Source organism: Mesocricetus auratus, unplaced genomic scaffold (assembly GCF_017639785.1).
Source record: "Mesocricetus auratus isolate SY011 unplaced genomic scaffold, BCM_Maur_2.0 Super-Scaffold_100676, whole genome shotgun sequence".
NCBI classification, from domain to species: domain Eukaryota; kingdom Metazoa; phylum Chordata; class Mammalia; order Rodentia; family Cricetidae; genus Mesocricetus; species Mesocricetus auratus.
In genome coordinates, this window is record NW_024429266.1 from 46,457,442 (window position 1) to 46,482,426 (window position 24,985).

The following is a 24,985-nucleotide window of genomic DNA, read 5'->3' on the forward strand; positions in this document are numbered from 1 at the left end:
GACAAGAAGTTGGGGGTGGGGGGCGCTGGGGGCTAGAGAGATGGTTCAGAGGTCCTGAATTCACAACCAACATGGTGGCTCACAATCATCTATAGTGAGATCTGGTGCCCTCTTCTGGCATGCAAGCATAACACTTTATACATAATAAATAAATAAATCTTTTTTAAAAAAGATTTAATTTGGAAAAAAATAAACAACTTTTGAGAACAAAGATCCAGTGTGGGGTCTTCATATCCAATGCGGGACCACATACGTGGCTCCTGCAGCATGTACACTTCAAATGGGCATGGAAGAATCCTCTACTACCACTGCAGTCTTAAAAGAATCAGCTAACTTCAACTATCAAACCCTTCATTTTCAATGAATTCACAAGGCAAAATCTTGAAAATTGAGAGTAACTTTGAATTCTAAGATTTACAACATGTTCTAATCTCCACTTCTGTTTTGAAGCAAAATATTCAGACCTTCCTAGAATAATCCTATAATATATAAACAAATAACCTCAAACAACTGAAGAAAGTTTGCTAAAATAAAATTGGGATGTTTATTGTCTTCTTTACAGATAGCAATGTAAACCATTAAAAATTGAATTGTATTCTTTCCAAAATGACTGGCCTTAAAAAATCAAATTGGCGTGAAATAAAATTCAATTTTAAGATCTGCAAAAGACATATCAAAAACAAAATACTAATTTTTTTTTGCCATGAACAATTAGAAACAGACGACCCAGTTAAAGTAAGATCTGACATTCAAAAATTGTGTATATTTAAGCTGACAAAAAGAAGTATTAATCAGAACTACAGATTAAAATAGCGCTTGTGTATTTTCTGATTGGTTACTATAGCTATATTTCCAGAGTACCAGAGCTCTCAGGTCCAATACCAATAACGGAATTTGGCCAGCACTTTTATGCCACTTTTATTTAATACGCACTACATGCACATGATGCAGGTAGGGAAAGTTTTGAATCCATGCATAAAGGACAAGGCAGACTGGTACTATGCCAAACATGCACTGAGTCAATTAGGATGTTGTTCAAATTTCCTTAGTATTTAATGGTTTCCGTGAAATTAAGTTCAGCATAGTGTACACAGCTCCAAATATCCTCTTCACTTAGTTTCCTGAGCTTTCTTTGCATTCTGTTTTTCTTTTGCCTAAAAATTAAAGACAGCATATTACAAACTCCTTAAAGATTGTTTTAGATCACATTAAAATAAAATGTATCCAATGGTATTCAAGGAATAAGATTCATGTACAGTATGCAACTGGGGAGGGTGATACAAGACACCAGCCTGCCAATATGGAAAGGATATGTATAAATGCATAAACACTGAGATTTCTGAGTGTTCTGAGGTACTGAGAATATGGCAGCTTATAATTTGAAACTTGCCACAACTTTCGTTGAATTCTAAAGTTATTTACCCTCAGAAGAGATGATCATCTTTGGTTTACAGAAAATGAAATGTACTAATTGTAATAATTAAAATATACTCATTCTAGAAAGTCAAACTCAACCATAAGAATTCCAAAGGTGTCCATTTCTTACTCAAACTAAGTCTAAAACTTCTCTATATTTTTGTTACATTGAAATAAATTAATTTAACACAGTTTTAGTGAGCTTAATAAAGTATCATCAAAAGAATATATTTAGTGGTATCAATAAGTTTATGTGACCTAAATGTTTTTCTGCATGTCATTTGACCTCATAATTATACAGCTTAGACACAGAAATTCTATTTGTTCTTTAGTAGGTAAAGAGACCAAAGCTCATAGACATTACCAAAGTTGACCAAAGCCACACAATTAACAAACAGTGAAGTTTCAACAGAGGTGAAAGACACTTGTTCTCCAGCAGTTCATTCAAATATTCCAGCAGTTCATTCAAATATTCCAGCAGTTCATTCAAATATAAAAATATATCAACCAACCAATCCAACCAACCAAACAACTAGGGTCCCTATTTAAATGTAGAATGATGATTCAGGAGTCCAAATGCCTGAGGTTCTACAACTCTAACAAAGTCTCAGGTGTCATCAATTCCTGCTGGTCTTTGAAAAAGATCTAGTAAATTAGAATTGTGTATCATACAATTAAAAAATAGGATCATTAGAACAGCTGTAACTTTTTATTATATACCTGGTAACATTATGCAGCAGCATGAAAAATTCAGGGCTATGCATGGACGTGGTGGCACAGACCCATAATCTCAGCTACTTGGGAGGCTGTGGTAGAATGGCTGGCTCAACACCAGTTGGATAAAACAGCTGGGTGCAACTCAGTGACAAAATGCTTACCTAGCCTATGAGAAGCCCTCAGGTTTAACCCTCACACCAAAAGTGCGGGGAGCAGGACAAACCACAGGAAACCAAGGACAAATTATTATTTTAAAAAATGTATGCATAAATATAGGCATTATCTAAAGTCTACTGCATAAAAAAAATTTAGTTGCTATGTGAACATTTTTAATTAGTAGACATAATTTGGAATTTAATATATCTACCCTATCATATACAAAATTTCATTTTTTAAATTTTGGCTTATTTATGTTTGAGACAGTTTCACCTTGTAGTCTAAGACGGCTCTCCTGCCTAGGCTTCATAAGAGCTGAGATTACAGACATGCAGTACTACTCCCTCCTAGTTTCAAATACTGAAAATACAAGTCAATTTTAGGCATAATGTAAAAAAAGTAAGGCATTTGCTATTTCGCTTTTGGTCTCTGAATACAGTTCACAGAATGTTTAACAAAATTAGCAAAAATATTGTGATCACCGTTCTACTTTACTTCTTTATTTAAGAGACAGAAGAAAGTTTTAAAGGTCAGTTAATTACTATCAATTGGTTCAAAATTCAATACTGTGAAATCATTTGGATCTCTCTATCAACTACATTCATGATTTTATAATAAGTAATAGAAGTTTAGCCGGGCGTTGGTGGCGCACGCCTTTAATCCCAGCACTCGGGAGGCAGAAGCAGGCGGATCTCTGTGAGTTCGAGGCCAGCCTGGTCTACAAGAGGACAGCCTCCAAAGCCACAGAGAAACCCTGTCTCGAAAAACCAAAAAAAAAAAAAAAAAAAAAAAAGTAATAGAAGTTTAAAGGTCAGAAATGACAATGATTTAGAATTGTGTATATATGTGCTAAAATGCATACATACATATGCACACACACATATAGATATGCTGAAGTAAAAAATTTTAAAGTATTGTAAGTATTCCTGAATAAACAGAAGATTCACAAATGAATCTTAATCTAGCTAATTTCATATTTCAAGAAACCAAATTGGTATATGGTACAATCAATTTTACAACTACTTTATGTTACCTCTTAAGCAGTTTTTATGCAATGTATGCAACTCTCATAACAAAACCATAAAATTTTAGTTTATGTCATTATAGTCATATGACCAAGAGAAAAATCAAAGTCTTCCACTTTGCTTATTCAATAAAAGGAAAAGATTTTTGCCAACTACTTTGAGCACAGGCTGTAGCACAGCATCTCTGCTTGGCATTGGCACATCTCTTCTGTCATTTCCTTCCTACTCCCTGTCACATTCCAATAGCCATTTTTCCTTAAAGGGTGGCGGCAGGGGAGGCAGGGGGATGACCAACAAACTAAATTCCATTCATTACAAATCCAAATGAGATGAACAATTTAAAACAATTCAACCAAATGTTGAATCCAAATACCCTGAAAACCTAGCAATTAGCACTGTATATATACATTGCTAATTAAAATTTCTGAGAAACAGGTTAAATAGACATTTGATAACTGCATTCCTTAAAAACTGTGCAAACAGAAAGAGCAACAGAGCTGGTGTTAAACTAGTATTATATATTCACATACTGCCACCTTGTGTCCAAAACAATGTGAACTAAGTAACTAAGGTTCTAATGCAAAGATGTTCTCTAAGCTCTCAAAAAAATAAAGTAAATAATACTGTGGGAAATATGCTATCGTGGAAAAAACATTTTAAAAACCATGCAAAATTTTTCCTAATCTATATAAAAAGTCTATATTTGAAAACAAACTTTAAAGCAAAATTTACACTGCATAAAGTGATAATATGCCCATAGGTTCCCAGTGAGAAATTGATTTCAGAATGGTCTTGAACACTAAATTCACTTGCCTCCACCTCCAAGTACTAGAATTCAGGCATGTACTGCCACACCTAATTCTACTTAGTATTTTCAAAACAGAAACAGTTTCAAAGAACACTGTATCTAGATAGCCTGTTAACAATTTTGAGGACCATAGGGTCTTTAATTAACAACTTGAAATTATTATTATTGAAAATTATTAACAACTTGAAATTATTACTAACTTGAAAATCAGTTTCCCATCTTAGTGAGACCATAAACAGAAAAGCCTATGTGGAAAAGAGAAGAGTTATCGATCTTCTACAAGTTTGCATTAATGCTAACAAGCGGGTTGTATGTTTCAGGTAATAAGGTAAACACAAATATGTTATGAATTCAAATCTCAGTATTATTTGAAATGTATAATATGAAATAATCTGGGATAAAATGTATCTTTGTACACTTTAAAATCAATAAGAAAAATATACCTACCATGTATTCTTGTCTTTAAATTAATGGTCCAAATTTTTATTTGCCTAGTAGTGTCTTCTCAAAGTGTTTCTCAAAATGTGGTACACAGATCAGTTGCATTAGAATCACTTGGGGAACTTATTAAAGATTCCTTCCCCTACATGAGAATATCTGGGGAGGGGGCCAGGTAACATGTAATTTAAAGAGCATCCCAAGATGGTCATTTTCAGAAAAGCTGATTTACAATATAAACTTATAAACAATTTAACTGTACTTCATTTATTCCACAAATACTTAATTAAATGCCTAACACTGAAGAATAAATCAGAAGTTTCCACTTATTTATGTTAGTTATCCCTCAGTGGGACAGAGTCTAGATTGTATTTGCTAGGCAAATTATTCTTTTATCCCCCATCAATGTTCATTCTAGGCCTAAATTCTATGGTATCAATGCAAAATTTTACAAAATTAGCTAAGAAAAAAAATTCATTACTTCAGTTATTAACACTGGCAATTTGTTTTTGTTTTTAAGAAAGGAGTAATGTTTTAGTACCGAACAACCTGAGCTCCAGACATTAAGAATTACATACTGACTGCTAAAGTATTGGGGAAACACTTTGTTTTTGTGTACTTCTCTTAGAATGCAAAACACTAGGCAAAAGAATAAAACTACAAAGCTTCAAGAAACTTTATCTCCATTCACACCCAAAACAATGTATAGGGGAGAACCTAATGAAATGCTTACCTTTTCTACAAGTGGAATTAACTGCTGGTGCTCTGCTAAGGTCTTTAGCAATTCCATAATGAAAGGCAGGTAGTTATGCTTCCTTCTGATATTTTCAATCTGAAGACAAAACACATTTTCTGATTATTTTTGCATCCCACTTATAATCCTCTATTCTCATAAACAGTATGAGAAATGAGATTTGATTCCTACTGATAATAAAGACTGTAAAACAAAACATGCAGCAACATTTCCTAGGCACAGCTGCTTTTGTTCAGCTTAGCAAACAGGTTTTTAAAGTCCATTCTAGACAACATGCTACTGTAAGAAAAAAAAGAAAAGTCCATTTCAAGGATATTTATAAAATCAAAAGCTGTGAAAACAAACTTAAGAAGGTCTACAAGATAAATCCACACCCCTACTGTAACTACACAACTACTAAAGCCCAGCCTAATGAGATCAGCTTTTCAGCTTTAGTTTTGGAAGATCAACAAATTTTCTTTGGGACAGTTTTTTATCACTGGGGTAGAGGGGTGGGGGAAGAGTCCATGCTTCACTGAAAAGCAAATAAACAGTCTCCAAAACTATGTAGTTCTGGCCTTTCATGATCAGAGTTATTCTACATCCCATCTAGATGGTCAATTGACTGCTCCTTTCCCATAGTTACAGCTTCTACCATTTCTAAATCATTGCAACATTCCCTCACATAAATTTGAAGTTAGAATTTCTTTTAAACTAGGTGTGACTTGTTACAGGTTCTTACAGTAAGTCATAGGCAGTTTGTGCACCTTTTTAGTATTATGTGACATGGAAAATAATGGCTGAAACTACCATCTCTTACTTTCCTGACCCTATAAAACTTGGCCCTTTTTTTTTTCTTGCCCAAAGTACTCTGGGAGCCTGTCCACTTCAGACCTTTAAAAATTCTACTTAGATTCAGTTATGGTCTATTTATTTTCTTTAATCTTTAAAAGTTATTTGTTGACTGTTAGTACAATGTGATACTCTGCTAACACAAGTGAGAAAAAACAACAAAAATACAGTCCTTGCCTTCAGGCTTCATGTGAAAAAAACGTACATAACCGTAGGCATGAATTCTCTAAGTCCTCCTATTTCCACTCTCAGCTTACTAAACAGACTAAGTGAAGGAGGATGATTGCATAAATGTTTGTGATAACTAAACAAAATTAAATGAGGATTCTTAAAAACCTAAGAATTTTAAAGCAAAAATCAAGAGATGAAAATTTCAAGGCACAGTGATTTGCTTGTACATTTAAAAAGGGATATAATAAGGAATAAGAGACTTTAAGAAAAAACCTTCAATTGTTGTTAACAGTACTGGCACATATGTATAAAATTGTATAATGAGATACATTATTTTGTACACTAACAAATTAATTTAAAAATCTTTAAGTATTATTATTACTCATCATGAAACAAATGAGTACAGTTCAGAGGTATCAAAATTTTCATACTAAAAATGTAATTTATGTATTAAGTAGAAAGTCTTTTTACAAATATTAATATGAATTGACTTTTCATTAGAAACAAAAAATGTACTTCTTAACCTGAAAAACATCTACAATGAATAGTCAGACAAGCAACTAGTACTTTTTAAACACGATTTTCAGCTAGTCTGTAGTGGCAAGTATCTATAATTCCAACACTTATGATGAAGACAGAGGCAGGAGGATCACCACTACTTCAAGGCTAGCATACTCTATACCCTTTTCAGCCTCAAATAAGCACAAAGAGAAACTGTATTAATTATTAAACTGTTGGCCAATGGCTAGAGCTTCTTATTGGCTAGTTCTGTCTTAATTATTAACCCATTTCTATTAATCTAAATATTTCCACATGGTCTTATCTTACCAGAGGAGGATCTGGGCATGTAAACTCCTTCCTCCACTACATGACATCTCCTCAAGGTCTCTCTCTGCCTATCTTTCCAAGATTTCTCCTTGTCTCCTAGCCCAGCCTATCTTCCTGTCTCTATTGGTCAAACAGTGTTATTCATCAACCAATAAGAGAAACACATACAGAAGGGCATCCTCCATCACACAGCCAGGGCTACATTTGAAGCTGTCTCAAAATATATATATATAAGTTAACTAACTTTTGCAAAAATGACTGCAAGTATTGATCAGGCACTGTACAACAAGAGCCTGAACCATGTCACACTACACAACACAAGTACACTACAAAGCAGTTCTCAAAGCCTATAGATAGGAGGTCCTGGTTGTCCCCGTGATCACAGGTAAGATGTCCTAGACATCAGGAATAACAGCAGGTACAGTGAACTGATACATCTTACAGGATAAAAATCTGTTCATAATAGCATTTAAAAACTGAAATTCTACTCAACAGAAAAAAACAATGGAATCTTGAAATTTGCAGGCAAATGGATAGCATGAGAAGAAACCATCCTGAATGAGGTAACCCAGTCACAAAAAGACTAACATGGTATGTACTCACTCATATATGGATTTTAGACATGGATCAGGGGAGTGCCAGCCTACAATTCCACTGACAGAGAGTCTAGGAAACAGGAAAGAACCTAAGAGAGATATGCCTGGTACCCCAGAGAAGAGGAATGAGGCAAGATCTCCTGAACAGATTGGGAACACGGCAGAGGGTGAGGGAGAGTGGGAGCTGGGAAGAAGAGAGGGGGAAAAGAGGAGAGAGTAGGTCATGGGGGAACAGGAAGGTTGAGTGGGAAGTAGAATAGGGGGAGAACAGGATGAGAAATACCATAATAGAGGGAGTCATAGGTTTGAAGAGAGATCTGGCACCAGTGAGACTCTAGCAATCTACAATGATGACACCAACTGATAAGCTAAGCAATAGTGGAGAGACCACCTTAAATGCCCATTCCTGATAATGAACTTGACGACTATCTTATATGCCATCCTAGAACCTTCATCCAGTGACTGATGGAAGCAGAGGCAAACACCCACAGTTAAACACTGAACTGAACCCAAGGAACCCAGCGACAGAGAGAGGAGTGGTGAGCAAATTGGCAAAGAATGAGCTGGTGAAACCAGCAGAGACAGCTGATCTTAACAAAGGGGAGTTCCTGGACCCCAGACCGACAGCTGGGAGACCAGCATGGGACTCATTCAGAACCCCTGAATATGAGAGTCAGTGAGGAGGCCTGGGCAACCTATGGGGCCCTGGGCAGTAGATCAGTATCTATCCCTGGCATACAAATGGACTTCGTGTGTCCATAACACAAAGAGGGATGCTCTCTCAGCCTGGACTCTTAGGGAAGTGCCTGGACCCTGCCCTGAGTGAAATGACAGACTCTAGATATCCCCTATGTGGAAGGAAGTGGCGATAGGGTGGGAGGTTGGGGGGGGGTGTGGGAGGAGGGGAGGGAGAGGGAACTGGGATTGACATGTGAAGCAAGCTATTTAAAATTAAAAAAATAATAATAATGAAAAAAAACCCTGAAACTTTGTCAAATGCCAGATATTCAATACATTATTCTGAAAATTCACCAATGAGGGAAGGAAAGCAAGCACTGAATATAACTTCATCTCAAAATTTTCTAAACTTTTAAAGTAGCTCATTCTTAAAAACATACCTTATATCTCTTTAACTTTTGTACTTCTTCTTCAATGAGCATCTGGTTTCTGGCAACTTCTGATTGAATAGCACTTAGCACAGTACTACCCTGATCTGTATCCATGGGTTCCTCCTTAGTGAAAAGAAAAAGAAACAGTACCCTAAAGAATGTGGCTTAAATGATTAAGATGCTATAATTATTTTCAAATTTCAACTTAATGTTGGAAAGAATATCATATCAGTTCAATAAGAAAAAAAGGGATAAGAGTCCTAAAAACACCTTCCATATTTCAATGCTCTATAATAATAGATGACTTTTCACCTGTTACCAATATTGTATCATACTATATTGTTACAATCGATTAACATACAAAATAAATCTGCTTAAACTGTCTTATGTGATCAAACGTCTTTTAAAAAACTACCATCAGCTGTCTTTTCCAATCAGTAAAAAGATAAGCATTAAAATTAATAAAGACACATAGCTAAAATAATTCAATACTAACATTTAGCTCCTGTTTGTTTTTGTTTTCAGTGTTATTTAAAATATCTAGTGATATTTTAAAAAACTATAATCTTCACTACATTCAGAAAATAAGAAAAATACCAACTGGAAAAGACAACAATTAAAAGTAGCATAAATTCAGACTATTTCCCCCTAATCTCTAATCTAAACACTTGATTAAATCTATTGTGAAAAAGAAAATCAAAGTAATTTTTCCCCTGAGAGAATATAATACCTGTTGCTTAAATTTTATACTTAAAGACCACAGGGAATGCAAAGAAGGCTCAGTGGGCAACAGTGCCCCCTTCCTGTTCACGCATGATCACCTGAGCTCATATAACAGCACCCCAGAAAAAGTCATGGATGGCCACACACATGCCTATAACACCAGTGCAGGAAATTCTTTGGGACTCACTGGCCACTAGTCAAGCTCCAAGTTTAGTAAGAGACCTTGTCTCAAAAAAATATATATAATGCAAAAAAACAACAACAACAACAAAACATAATGCAGTGTGATAGAACAAGATACTTGACATCCTCCTCTGGCTTCCACACTTATCTCCCCCAGCAATCCTCCCAAATACACACAACCAAGAAAATATATTAAACTGAATTTAACCTTCACAATATGTACAAAAAATTTATAATGTAATAAATATTATAAAATCATTAGTATTAAAATACTTCATTGTAATTATATATATATATGTATGCATATATATAACCACAAACCTCAGCAAGTTGTCTTTGTAACTCAGCTATCTTCTGTTCATATATCATTTTTCTGTCAGATACAATGGCCATTAAATTAAATCTGATTTCACCTTCACTATACCTACAAAAAAATCATAATGTAATAAAATCATTAGCGTTAAGATACTACATTGCGATTTGCTATATAATGAGGTAAATGAAACCATCACTAGGCTACCAATAAAAATTTGCATTTTAATAAGGCTTTGTATATGAAAGAGTACAATGCAGCAAAAGACTATCTAAATTCAATCAACCACAAATATTATTAAATGTTTTATACTACTATGAATTTCACTTAAAGCATCTGAAATAACATGTTTTCATCAATCCTCCTTATGTTGTAAGAGTAGGACAATTATTATTTAAGATCTCAGAGAAAAGAATTACACTAAGACTTTACAGTTTTTAAATTCTACTGGTGATACTACACAGTTTCTTCCAAGTCATGATGTAGTTTCTATTGTTAGTTAATAAAATATTACACTGATACCAATAAAAAGTCATGACACAGTAAGAACTGCCATAAGAATATTATATTAGAAATTATTTGTAACATATAAAGGACACTTAATCAAGATGACAACATACTTTAAAAATATAAGCCTGTAATTGCATTAGTTTACCTTTGAGGGTGTCATAATTCTGTTCATCAGAAAAAACATGGACCAAAATAATTAATGCTTTGAATTACATGAAAATGATTAAAAATTTCTAGATTTTGTTAAAATTTAAGGAGTTCTATATTCCTAATCTCCTATCAAGTACAACTGAAATTTATGGAAATTATATATTAAAATGAGAAAGAAAATGGAAAATTAGAGGCAGAGAGAAGGCAGACAAGCTAAGAAACACAAGCTCCAGAATGACAAGACAGGGAAATCTCTGAGTTTTCTTTTTGCCTTACATATCCCAGACTTGAAGCAAAAACAAAATCAAGCTAGCAAACCCCTCCCCCACCTACACATGACAACAAGCAGAGACAAAAAAGATCTAGTAAAAGTCTGCTCTCAAATCAAACAAGAAAAGCTGAAGGATGGGAAGACACGATGCTTTGAGACTACAGTTTCCACACTATATCCAAAAAGCACAGTAGGAAGCCAAGACTTCCAACCTCACTAAGTTGTAATGAGATGCCTGGGTTAGTGAGGAGAAACGGGAGGGGAAAGCTACGACTTTCATGTTTGCCAAGTGGTAATAAAAATACCCATTTTCAGTATTGGACGCCTGAGTGGAAACCAGAACTGTCACCATAGTGGAATAGGAAAGAAGTCCCTCCCACATGAGTATTAGGCATGCAGAGAACACTAACAAGGAAGCCATACCTCCCCCAGCCACAGAGGATCACCAGAAGTCTTGTTGGTAGTCACAACTCCCACCACTGCCCAGAGGGAACCTCTTTCTTCCTCAGGTGTCAACAGAGGCCAGGTGGAAAATGTGAATTTCTGCTCCTATCTGACATTAATGAGGTAGCAATCCCAATTTACCCTGCCAGAGCAGTGTTGAGTTAAAGAAAAAAAAATTGAAGTAAGATCCAGAATCTCATTATAATAATCAAATGTTCAGGTTCTCATAGGTAATTATTCACTATATCTGAAGATCATGAAATAAAGTGTCAACCTCAGTAAAAAGCCACTTCATAGTGAGGTGTCAGACATAAGCTCCTCTGACAGAGACTTTGGAGTCATTATGAAAGCATTCAATTAGCTGTCACAGAACAAAACCAAAACACTTTCAGAGAATAAAATAGAAATTTTACAACTGATGTATAACCAAGGCAAAAACCTCAATCCTAAATGGATGGGCTCAATAGCAGAATGGAGGGTAAGGCCAAAAGAATCAATAAATGGAGACAGAAAAACATTCAAAATAAACACAAGAAGTAAGCAAACAGCCTTGGACTGGATGTGGTGATGCATGCTTGTAATGCCAGCAGATGCAGACAAATCTGTGAGACTGAGGTCAGCCTGATCTACATAGTGAGTTCCAGGACAGCCAGGGCTACATAAAGACCTTTATCTAAAGAAAGGAAAGGGTGGAACAGGGTTTGCAAGCAAGCAAGCAACAGGGGGAGACCAACAAAAGCTTCAGGAACCAATGGGACTAAACAAGTAACCCGATTATTTGAGTGCTTGAAGGCCAGGAAAAAGGGAACAGTGAATTTTAACCTTTCCAAGAGATGATGGCTGAAGGTTCCCCAAGTTTGGCAAAATACAAATACACAGATTGCAGAGGAAAAACTTAAAGAAATCAACACAATGATACAGGATAGTCAGAAAAGATGAAGAGAAAAATCCTGAGAGCAGTATGAGGAAAAAAAAAATCAGGAACCACAGTGGGCAGAGTCCAGAAGGAGTCTAACATTCTCCAAACACTGAAAAGACCATCAATTATACATTGTTTTATTTTTTGTTGTTGTTTTGGTTTTTCCAAACAGAGTTTCTTTGTATGCCCCTGGCTGTCCTGGATCTCACTCTGTAGACCAGGATGTCCTCGAACTCAGAGAGATCCACCTGCCTCTGCCTCCTGAGTGCTGGAATTAAAGGCGTGCGCCAATACCACCCAGCTCAATTAAGCATTCTGTATCTTAATAAGACTTACTCCAGGAGAGGGCATGGGAGGAGGGGAGGGAAAGGGAGAGGGACCTGGAACTGACTTGTGAAGCAACCTTGTCTGTTATCTAAATTTAAACTGAAAAATAAATAAATTAAAAAAAAAAAAGACTTACCCCAAAATGAAAGAGAAAAACTAAGATATCTCTAAGGAAACTAAGGATGAAGAAAATGGAACATGCTAACAGGTAATCCACTCAAAATGAAAAGTCCAAGGACGCTTTCTAAACAGAACAAAGATGGTAATAGAAGGAATCCTGGACAATCAGCAAGACAGACAGGGAAAGTACAAACACAGCTCCTCATGGTACACACACCTTCTCTTTAAGTTTTCTAAACTATTTCATGATGAAAGCAAAAAAAAACTCTACAACTGATGTTCTCAAAGTATGCATAGAGGAGTTCTGCATAGCAATGGTGTTCACATACTTTGCACAGCCAAAGTATGTGAAGGAAGGAAAGATTTTCACATTCAGTCTTAACTGGCAAAATGCTGACACAAATAGATTGGTGAGAAACCATGAAAAATACATAGAAACACACATACACACTAAGTACAGAATTCTAAAAAATGTCTGAGTAACTGGCAGGAAACAAAGTAGAAAAGCAAAAAGAATTAACAGAATTAAACCACATGAATTATATTAAATGTATAATGTATTTTGTATGTAACTTTATGACAATTGTATTTGATAAAAATGATCTCAATATGCCAGGCGCTGATGGCGCACGCCTTTAATCCAAGAAACCACTCGGGAAGCAGGGGCAGGTGGATCTCTGCGAGTTCGAGGCCAGCCTGGTCTACAGAGCCAGTTCCAGGACAGCCTCCAAAACAATACAGAGAAACCCTGTCTCAAAACCAAAAATAATAATAATAATAATAATAATCTCAATACATTAAAAGACAGATAGGATGTACTGGAAAACATCACTTGAAAAATTCATTTCAAATACGTCATTAGACAATCTGAAACTTAAAGGACTGAGAAAGATGTGCATTCTTTTTTTAATCAAAGCAAAGCCAAATGGCTATGCTATTAGACAAACTTCATTAGTGACGAAAAAAATTACAAAAAAAGACATTGCATATTGACAAAAAATATCAATTCCTACAGATAAAACACTAATCAAAATATACAGGCACTAAACAACTAAACTAGAAAACATAAAAAGCAAAAGTGGTAAAAATGAAGCGAGAAATTCAAAGCTGTTCCCTTTTGCAGATTATATGTTTGTTGATGTAAAAAATGTCATTGAATATGTGTATTCACTTGTTAAAGAATACAAAATGGGGCCGGGCGTTGGTGGCGCACGCCTTTAATCCCAGCACTCGGGAGGCAGAGGCAGGCGGATCTCTGTGAGTTCGAGGCCAGCCTGGTCTACAGAGTGAGTTCCAGAACAGCCTCCAATGCCACAGAGAAACCCTGTCTCGAAAAACCAAAAAAAAAAAAAAAAAAAAAAAAAAAAATACAAAATGAAGAAGAAAAAAAGTCAATTCTCCTTCTGTTAGCAAGACTACATAGAAACCAAAAATTAAAAGTAATAATACCATTTATAATACCACTCAAAAATATGAAGTGCTTAAGTAATTAAAAGCAACAAATACAGGAGAGTTATGCTAAATCTACAAAATGCTGGTGAGAGAAATCAAGATCTAAATAAACAAATATACCATGATCAGGGATTGAAAAACTTAGCACAGTAGAAACAACAATTCTCAAATTGTTAAAAAAAAATTTAATTCCTATCTCCCAAGAACTTTCATAACTGTGACAGGAAATATGCTAAAATGTTTGAGAAACAAAGCAACTATCACAGCTAAAGTAAGCTTTGAAGAAAGAAATGGAAGTATAAGGCACTAATCACCAAAGTATCAAGGCTCACAGCTATGGTGATCAGGTAGGTCTGAATAGCCTGGACTTTAAAAAACAGAAAAAAAAAACAACAACAAAAACTGAATGCAGAAATAGAATCACACACAAATTTTTAACAGTTATGAAAGGAATTCAGTGAAGAACAGGTAACCTTTTCAACAACTGGTGACAGAAAAATTAAATATGCTCAAGCTAAAAAAAACAGACCTAAACCTAACTAACCATGTCACCATACAGAAAATTATCTCAAAAAAGTTCAGAGTAAAATTAAAAATAATAAACTATAAACCTCTTAGGGAAAACAAATACATGGAACCTATGGACTTGCAAAGAACTCTTAAACTTTACAACAAAAACACAATTCATAGTGGGAAATACTGATAAACTGAACTTGATCAGAACTAAAGACTTTTTTCAAAGAGTGAACAGGCTAAAAGAAAAAAAAAAGTGCCTTCTATACTACAGAGTACTACCCACCAACAGAAACGGAACTGTTGCCGGAAATGTACTTCAGTGGTTGGGCGCTGCCCTAGTGTGCATAAGGTCCTGAGTTGGATCCCTAGCACCACACAACAACAAAATCTCTAAAGTATTATGTTGAATAAAGAGATGTAATGTTAAAAGATGACAAAATGTGTGATTCCATTTATACAATGTGAAAATATAAAACTAAGAATTAATGTGTAAACAGAGGGAGAGTGGATGTCAGGGTCCAGGGAGTTGGCTGTGGGTATAAAAGGCCAACATGAAGGATCCCAAAGTGAGACTGAATTCTGTTGTGCCTTGTCTATACCAGTATCATGATCTCAGCTTTGATATTACAGTGTAGGTTTGTTAGATTACAAGGTAAACAGTATACATAATCCATTACTTCTTAAAACTGAACATGAATAAATTATTTCAAAATAACTTCATTTTGAAAGTCCTTAAAACCAAAACAACACTCCAAAACTATCTGAATAAATATTAGTGTAGAAAGCAGTTCATTTAAGGCTGGTGCTGTAGTTCAGTGGTAGACAGCCTGCCTAGCATACCTGAGGCCCTAGGCTTGACGCCCTACACTGTCAAAAAAAAAAATTCCTCACTTAATGGAGTGTTTACTTGCCATATCACTACATAAAATTTCTAAAATACATTTTCTGAATGCATTGATTTAATCAAGAGTGGGTTAGATGTTTGACATATAACATTAAAGAATTAAAACTTTTATTTAAAAAAGAACCTTAGAAACCAGATTTATACATCAGTGCCATTAGTGAAGTATTACTTTTGTATCCTTTTCTCTATAACTGGTCTCACTGCACTAATCCAGTCATCTTGATTGCATGCACCTAGAAGGAAATGTCAAACAGTTAAAACAAAAACAGGAATAACAACATTAACATTCTCTCAAAGTTTTAATCAACAATACTTAAGTAATTTCAGGACTTATACAATGGGTGTGTGTGTGGTCTTAAAGGTCTCTGTATGTAGTACTCTGTCCGAGCTTGAACTACAGGTGTGAGCCACCATACATCTTTGTCAATTTCTTAAGTAGAATTACGTTAAGCTTCAATTCTTACTTTCTGATAATAGAAAGAGTGCTCGCCTAACACACATGCAGCCCTGGATATGTTTATTCATATTTTCTCTTTTTCTCCGTCTCTCCCTCCCAGCGTTCCTCCCCCTAAACATAAATTCTTTAACCTTGTTTTTTAAGTTACCACGTTTTATACATGACAATACTGAAGGTTAGAAAAAAAATTCACATGCTAGTAGCAAAATAAGGACTCAATTTTTATTGTCTGAATCTCCAAAAATATAAAATAAAAAGTGATAAGGAGTAATAGAAGTTGAAAAGAGAAATATATATCATATGTATGTATAGAAATATCATAATGGCTAGACTTTTTATAATTACTATATTCTAGGAAAAATTAAAATAATTGAAAATCACCTATGATGCAAGACCATTTAGCCAAAATGTTTTAATACTTTTTTCCCAGAAGTTACATCACAGCCACCAGCTATATAATATTTGATAATTATAATAAATAAACAGTTGCTGACCTGAGAAGTCAACAGGAAAACTGACTTCTATGAAATTATTGTAATGTGACAGAATAATAAATATTCTTAAATACAAAAAAATTCACTAGATGAATTATTAGTTGTAAACATGGAAAATGATCAAAACTTACTAAATTATAGACCAGACAAACTTATTTAATTATCTGTTTCAGGGATAGGGAATGATCTAGAACATCACAGATGGTAGGTGAGAATTCCACCACTTAGATGCATTTCCAGGCCTGATTTTTATGTATAAAAGTATAAAGTTTAATCAATAGCATGCCTCAGATTCAAATTAAGCAAACATTTTGCTGGACTGCAATCTTATACAACAAAAGAAGAAAGTTAAAAAAGTCACAAAATTCAGTGTCCTTGCCTAGCACATACTGTAGGACACATGGGCTGTCTCTGTCTCTCTGTCTGTCTGTCTCTCTCTCTCTCTCTCTCTCTCTCTCTCACACACACACACACACACAGACTCACACACACACACACACACACACACACACAGAGACAAATTCTTTACGTGATTTTTTTAGGTTATCATAACAAGCATGGCTTTTCCATTACAGCATTTTCACACCTACACCTCACTAAGCTTCCATTTGTTGCTTTCCCACACCGCCCTACCTGACACCTCCTACCCACTTCTGGTTGATTCTTCTCTTTCCCCCATTTCTGCTTTCTTGTCACATGTACTCCATGGCCAACTCCCTTAAAATCTTTTAATCCCCTCTCATCTGCAAAGCGGAGCATGATGTAATCTCCTGCTGAAATCCCAGTAGGAGAGACACAGAGACAGGATCACAAATTCAAGGCTGGCTTACATAGACAGAAAGCCATGTCTCAAAATAAATAAACTTACTTATTTTACTTAAAAATAAATTATGTTAGCTATGTGTTGAAAAAGCACATTCCCTTAGAAAAAACTCATAGGCTCCCAAATGAGTAATATAAGTACTTGTTATACGATCATATCATTTAATCTCAAGTGCTCAATACCATCATATTATACTACCTCAAAGTAGCTTTCATCCTGAAAATTTAAGCAGAACTGTAGCTAACATAAAGGAGAATTTAAAGTCTTTTTGCCTTCTCCGATGTGAAATACCAGAACAGAAAGCAAATTACCTAAATCAATAGGTCCTTCTCTTAATCCGTCTAATTCATACAGCCTTCCATTAACTGGAACATAACTGACAAAGTGAAAAGCATCTTCTTCTTTGGCTGATGTCTTTGTATCAAATTCAAACATCTGCTGTCTTCAGGGAAGAAAAAGGAGTGAGAGCCAATACTACCAAAAAAAAAAAAAAAACCACCAAAAGATAGAGATGATAGACAGTAGACAGACACATGCAGATCTTTTACCTGGCAAAACTGTTGTGCACTTGTCGAATCACATCTGAGTTGCTCAATGCCAACCCTTTCATCTAAAATAATATTGAAAAGTAGCCTATATTAACAAGAACAACCACAAATACGTCATTTTAAGATTAAGAAGACTACTCACAGCTGCATCAAAACTTTGGGAAAATTCTTTAAATTCTGATAATGTCTCTCCTAAGTGGACATCTTGATGGGTACAATTCAGTAACACACTTACAATAGCCTGAGTGGCACAAGCATTATTAATTACCTATACAAATAGAAAAAGAAAAAATTCTGAGTTTGATTTTAGTTATTTTTAATTGGCAAAACACCCCCCAAACAGTAGTAGTATTCAAATTCTATTTCACATAGCAGTAGCATAAACACTTAGTTTCCCATCTGGTCTACTTTAGGAACTTGAAAAAATTCTTGAGTAGAAGATTTGAGACAGTCAAAGACACTTAGACTGAAAACAAGTCCAGGTAAAAGAATAAGACCAACCACTCTAACCTAAAACAGCCAACTAGAACAAAAGAATTTGTCGTCATGGGGAATGAAGAGCCACAAAGAGATATGAACAACAGAAAAACAAACTAATACAGAATAATTTTAACTGACATGTCAGAGGTCCTTTCTGAATGAAATTTTTTTATTTTTATATAAATCTGAAAATTTGAACAGACTAAATAAAGCAAACAACATGTTCTAAGATATAAAGAGGAAGGAACAAATTAAGATGATATATTTAAGGACTAAAGAGCAGTTTTTGTTGTATTAGTATGGTTATTGTCATAGGGCTCATTTACTAACTTACAAATCAATGACCTTAATGATTTCCTAAAAGATTTTTCACAGGGAAACTACATACTAACAAGTGTTTATGGAACATCCGGTTGAAATTTAGGAGAGGATTGAAAAGTACAAACAAGATCAACTAGGTTGTTATCCTAAGCCTAACATAAGGGTGAAATACTAAAGACAGAATATTAATAACAAAATTTTTATGTATTTAAATATGTAAATAAGGAATCTAGAACTCAAGAATGTGCCTAAAATTAAAATATAAAATGCTAATTAATAACCACATGAAATAACATTAAAATTTTGTGTCAAATTGAGAAATTCTAGGTGGAACTCAAGGAAAAATAAATAGTCTAAGGTTTTTATTAAACTTACAGAGTAATTTACAAAATCATCTTTTTTGTTGTTTGCTTTCTTTTTCAAGACAGGATCTCACCCGGCTGGCCTCAAATTCTCAGAGATCTGCCTGCCTCTGCCTCCTAAGTGCTAGGTTAAAAGGGGTGCGCCACTATGCCTGGCACTGAAAAACAATCACCCTAACATAAAAGACAGAGACCATATACTAGAGTAAAAGTAATCCTTTCAAAGTCCCAGATGATTTTACTGGAGGTAAATGAAGACCAAAGATTTAGCAATAATATAACCCCCATTACTTGTGGGTAACACAATCATTTAGATGGACATAGAAACTATTATAGCAAGCATATTCTTAGAAAAGAGCAAGAAAAGAGACCTATTAGATACTGGCATACATGAAGAAGCAAAGGTATTAAGACACAGACAAACATATCAGTCAATGGATCAAAATCCAAGCAATACATGAATCAATACAGAAATGGAACTCTGGGGTACAACATAGGTAGAACATAAAAAACAGGGAAAAAAGAAATGGCTGACAAATTAAGTAAGGAAAAAGAATGGTAATCTACATGAAAACAATGGAGACTAAATTGCTTGTACTAGAGATATCATGAATAAAGAACTATGGCCTACTAACACCAAGACATGATTAAGATATGTGGTTTAATCAAGTCTAATTATGTTTTTGCTATGGTGGTAGTAGGTTTTATTGTTGGTGAGGTTGTTTTTCAGAAAATTATTCTCTATCTGAAGTTATAAAGGATATTTACCTATACAGTTTAATATTTATTTTTGACATTTATGTCCACTTTTCAGGAGCTGGGTTTTGACATAGTGGTGTGAGGAAGGGGTACAGCTGAACGGACCAATAGCAAGGCAGGAGGAGCAAGGATAGGCAGGGCTGGCAAGCTGAGAGTATAAATAGGAGAAAGGAGGAAGAGGAGGAGCAAGGAGAGAAAGGAGAGGAGGACATCAGGGGCCAGCCACCCAGCCACCCAGCCAGCCTTGGAGTAAGAATGAGTGTAAGATACACAGAAGTAAGATAAGAAAAAAGCTCAGAGGCAAAAGGTAGTTGAGATAATTTAAGAAAAGCTGGCAAAGAACAAGCCAAGATAAGACAAGGCATTCCTAACTAAGAATAAGTCTCCATGTGTGATTTACTTGGGTCCTGGGTAGAGAACCCTTCAAAAAGCCAAAAGAGTAAAATATCATACAACAATAGATTTTTTTTTCCTACCACTTTTAAATTTTGGTTTGGTAAGCATAGTTAAATTTCTATTTAAAATATGTTATAGAATAGCTGCTTGTTATGGTAGAGGCCCTGTGTTTGTTCAGAAGCTACTTATATTAACATGTATATTAACATGTAGCGATTTTGTTACATTTTAATCAACTGATCACTTTTTAAAGGTCTCAGTTTTACTGTATAATACATTAAATACTAATAGATAATCATATAAAGAAAAGTTATTTCTGGCAATAAATTTTAAATTTGTAAAGTGACCCCCACAACCAAAGAAAGAATTAAAATTGATGCAAATACGTTCCTTGGCTCTTGTAATTTTTCAGAGAATCTACAGACCATACCTGCTTGGCAAAAAATATTGTTTCAAGTCTGGAGTCCTGAACCACAGAGCCTGCAGGTTCTTCTCCTGGTTGCCACTTGAAAAGAAAAATTAACCCATGAACTGGCCTACAAAATAAAAAAACTAAATTAGCAACACCAAAACCACATCACCAATATATTAAGTCATAGTCAGCTATTTAACAAAGAGAATATAAATTAACCAAGTTAATATGAAAAATGTTTAACCAAGACAGCCATTCACAGTCATTAGAATGTTGGCTTAAAAGTTAATGAAATTAAAACCTAGAACATTTAGAACAGAATTCTATAAAGTTTTTCCTCAAATCTGGAGACAATTCATTTGTATCTTGTATCAACTCACTTTAAAAAATAGAAAAAAGCCGGGCATTGGTAGCACACGCCTTTAATCTCAGCACTCTGGAGGCAGAGGCAGGTGGATCTGAGTTCGAGGCCAGCCTGGTCTACAGAGCAAGTTCTAGGACAGGCTTCAAGCTGTCTTGAAAAACCAATAAATAAATAAATAGAAAAATAACTGAATGAATGTGGTTGCACATGCCTACAAACCCAGCACTTGGGAGGTAGAGGCAAAAAAGACCAGGAGTTCAAGGCCAGTCAGAGCAACATGTGGTTCTGTCTTACAACAAATAAGGGAAACCGAAAATAAACAACAGAGAAAAACTGGAAGCTATTCACCTACATCAAACTCCAATTTGTACAAATAAAGAGCCTGTAGAGTGTTCATACAAAAACAGCTGACAGTACATGCTTCTGCATGATTACTGAATTTATGCATAATCTTCAAACCATAGTCTGAATGGCAATTGCCACCTCAGACATAATCAAGTTACTCATTCTTAATGGAATTATAAGAAACATGAGGTCATTATTTAAGATTTCTTCCTATATTTGACAACTTCCTTATAAAAAAATCTTTACTGTATTTTAAAGTACAGTTCAAACGATTCGTCTTCACCTTGCCTGATTTCAAGCAGAATGGGCCTCTCATTTTGTCTCAAATCACTGCTTTTTCTATGGAGAAGATGAAGCATGGAAAAACAAACTCATCTTTTTCTTACTACTAAAGACAGTATAGTAATTGTAAGTACCTATTTCCCCCTTCATCTTACTTTACAGGCTTTTTGTGACAAAGTCTCACTCTGTAGCCCAGAGTGTGAAACTCCCGACAGCCCTCAGGCTCCTAAACTGAGATTACAAAAAAAGTGGCAGCAGGCTCAACTGCCATTTTTCCCCTTCTAAAGACTATTTCTTGTCCCCATTGTAAGACTCTAAGAACACTCCAAAATGAAAACTCATCTGATCCTCCATTTATAGCTATGGTTAATGTTTTTCTTGTTTGCTTGTTTGTAGAGACAGAATCTTACTACACAGTCCAGGTTGAGCTGGTCTAGAGTTATCTACATATCCATATATCCATCATTTGCTAGAACAAAACAAAACCTAAAGGTACTCAGCCTAGGATAATTCAAGTAAAATGAACAGACAAATCTGAATCTTTAAGACTGTGCTAAAATGTAGGTAAATATAACTAAAACTTCACTTACTTTAACTTTTCAAAATTCTCAGGCTCTAAGCTCCATATTTCTTCTACTTGCGCTCCTCGGCAACCTAAAACAAGAAATTATTTCCTTTAAAAAACAAATAAATTATTTTCTCCTTTACCAATGATTAAAATACTAACTAAAAGAAAGATGCATTCCAGGGCAACAAGACATTGACAAATTACAAAGATAAAGCTAACACCCCCAGCCAAATCCCACTACTCCTTTTATTGTTTCCCAGTGACTTATTGAGAGCACAGTATTAAAGTTTTTCAAGTTTATTTGCATTAAATCAGCACCCTGTGATCTTGGCCTTCTATATATCTAAATACTTACTTAGCTCTTTACATTTCATTCTATACTTTTTTCTTCTGTGAAAGAACAGCATTCAACTATGACTTTCAATCTTTAGTTTTGACACATTCCAAGTATATATTTTCTACTAGCCTCATTCCCTAACCCAAGCACACTCTTCCAACCCTGGTTATTTTGTTCCCGTGGGAAAATACAGCAATGTCTATAGACCTTTTTTATTGTCACTAGTCTGGAGAGTACTGACATCTAATAGAAAAAGATGATAAACATCCTACACAGGGTAAGATATACCTATATATATCTATAGTTCCAGGTACTAGAAAAGCTAAGACAGGAGGATAATTTGAATACATGAGTTCAAGGCCAGCCTGGGCAACACAACCAGGCCTCCAGGATTATCTGACCAATAGTGTTAGTTACAATTAAGAGACCTCATTCTAGAAGAACCACAGTAGTCATCTAGTAAGCACTCAGCCTCCTAACTGCTAAATTTGAAACATGGCTCAACCATTTATTGTGTATGACCATTTTACCTCTATATTCTCATTCTTATAAAACTGCTGAGGCACAAATGAGAGAATAAATAAGACATATTAATATAGTACCTAACACTGAAGGCCACTAGATGTTAGATAGTATTACAATACATAAAAATGACTGCCTACCAGTGTCTCTTGTGTGAAAACTGTTTTGAATAGTTTCCCTAACACCTACAAGGATATGACTAACAGAAGAGTAGTCAGGATATTAAATGCTCTGCCTGAATTCACCACAGCTACTACTAATGAAAACCCACATTTGCCTACAGTTGTCTGGAAATCTAATAATCCTAATTATTTTCAAGAGAGTATTTATTGGGGAAGCCTTCAGACCTCCTATAAACTTCCTTTAACAGTTCTCTAGTTCAATGGTAGAGTACATACACTCAGTCCCTAGCACAGAACCGAAGTGTACGCTCAGATTCCTATCACCCCATGCCTACTGCTTCATTCTCAACTGCTGGAGTTATGGGTCTCAGCTACCACACCTGGCAGACTTGAAGCTCAAACTGGAGAAAAGACTTTCCTCATGCACATACAAAGCAAAGTCAGTGTCTTTTTTGTCTAAAGCCAAAGAAAAGCTTTCCTGTTACACACAGGGAGGGAAAAATACCAAACACAAAGAACTTAATTCTCCTAATATATATTAAATAAAAAGCTGAGGAGAAGAATCAGGCAGTAAAGTCCCCTGCACACAACCAGCAGGGCCTGAATTTGGATTGCCAGTTCCCACAAAAAAGTCAAGAGGGCAGGCTTCCAGAACCCTAACCCTTGGGAAGCAGGGAAGTGGCAATGCAGATTTCTGGAGCTTATTGGCCATCTGGTCTAGCTAACAGGTAAGATCCAGGTTCAGCTGGAGAGATGGCTCAGTGGTTAAGAGCACTTGTCTGCTCTTGCAGAGGTCCTGAGTTCAATTCTCAGCAACCACATGGTGGCTCATAACCACCTGTAATGGGATCTGGTTCCTTCTCCCGGTGTGCATAAACACAAAGCACTCATAAACACAAAATACATGAATAAAGAGTCAGGTTCAGTGAGAGACCCTATCTCAAAAACTAAAGTGGAGAGTAACTGAAGAAATGGCTAGCTAGCCTCCAGAAACATGAACACATGCATACTACATACACACACACACACACACACACACACACACACACACACACACACACACACACACAGGTGAGGGAAGAATTTTCAAAGTTAGTGAACAACTATTATTTATCAAATACATTCTGTGTGACATGGACAAGTAGTAGGCTCTGGCAAGGACAGACATGAATAAACCATTATAACACTCATAAGTTCTATGATCCAATAGATAAGTACATACAAATCAAAGACAGTGCAGGGTGCATATATTATATATGAAGGATACATAGGACATATTCTACAAGTTCAGGGCTGGACAAATCATTCATTACTACTGATGTTTATGACATTTTCATGAATAACTGAGCTAAATCCTATATCGGATGATCATATAATCTGTCATCCAAACCAGAACACTCTTCTAAAGAGGTTCTAAAATTAAAATGACATAAGTTTTAAAATACTTATACACTAACATATTATATTGATATAGGTGGTTTTATAGAACTATAAAAAATTCCAAATCTGATTTCAAAAATACTCTTTTTCTTTCCCCCCCTTAGAGTTTCACTAATCAACTGAAGTTGACCTTGAACTTGTAATTCGCCTGCATCAGCCTCCCATGCCTGGCCAAGAAAAAAAATTGTTTGCATGGTCTGAAGAATGATTTACAGTAGTCACACTTTTGGTTTTGAATGATTTTATTAAATATATAGTAAGTCAAAGTAAAT

At 35.2% G+C, this 24,985-nt stretch overlaps 1 protein-coding gene across 5 annotated transcripts in view; it reads right to left on the reverse strand.

Moving 5' to 3' along the window:
• Positions 1-902: 902 nt before the first annotated feature.
• Uchl5 (ubiquitin C-terminal hydrolase L5) overlaps positions 903-24,985 on the reverse strand; it is a 28,355-nt gene continuing 4,272 nt past the window's right edge. Inside the window, exons 2-12 of one of the 5 annotated variants that reach the window (XR_001196692.3) lie at positions 22,315-22,378; positions 20,752-20,857; positions 18,146-18,271; positions 18,004-18,065; positions 17,767-17,897; positions 15,851-15,914; positions 10,077-10,179; positions 8,859-8,972; positions 5,294-5,392; positions 4,570-4,719; positions 903-1,154 (exon numbers count right to left, since the gene is read on the reverse strand). Coding sequence is in view for 4 of the 5 variants with exons in the window: in XM_005073457.4 (XP_005073514.1) it covers positions 1,110-1,154; positions 5,294-5,392; positions 8,859-8,972; positions 10,077-10,179; positions 15,851-15,914; positions 17,767-17,897; positions 18,004-18,065; positions 18,146-18,271; positions 20,752-20,857; positions 22,315-22,378 (914 nt within the window). In the remaining variant the exon portion in view is untranslated. Of the gene's footprint in view, positions 1,155-4,568; positions 4,720-5,293; positions 5,393-8,858; positions 8,973-10,076; positions 10,180-15,850; positions 15,915-17,766; positions 17,898-18,003; positions 18,066-18,145; positions 18,272-20,751; positions 20,858-22,314; positions 22,379-24,985 lie in introns of those variants that run through there. The other 4 variants (XM_005073457.4, XM_005073458.4, XM_005073459.4 and 1 more) reach the window with 4 other exon arrangements.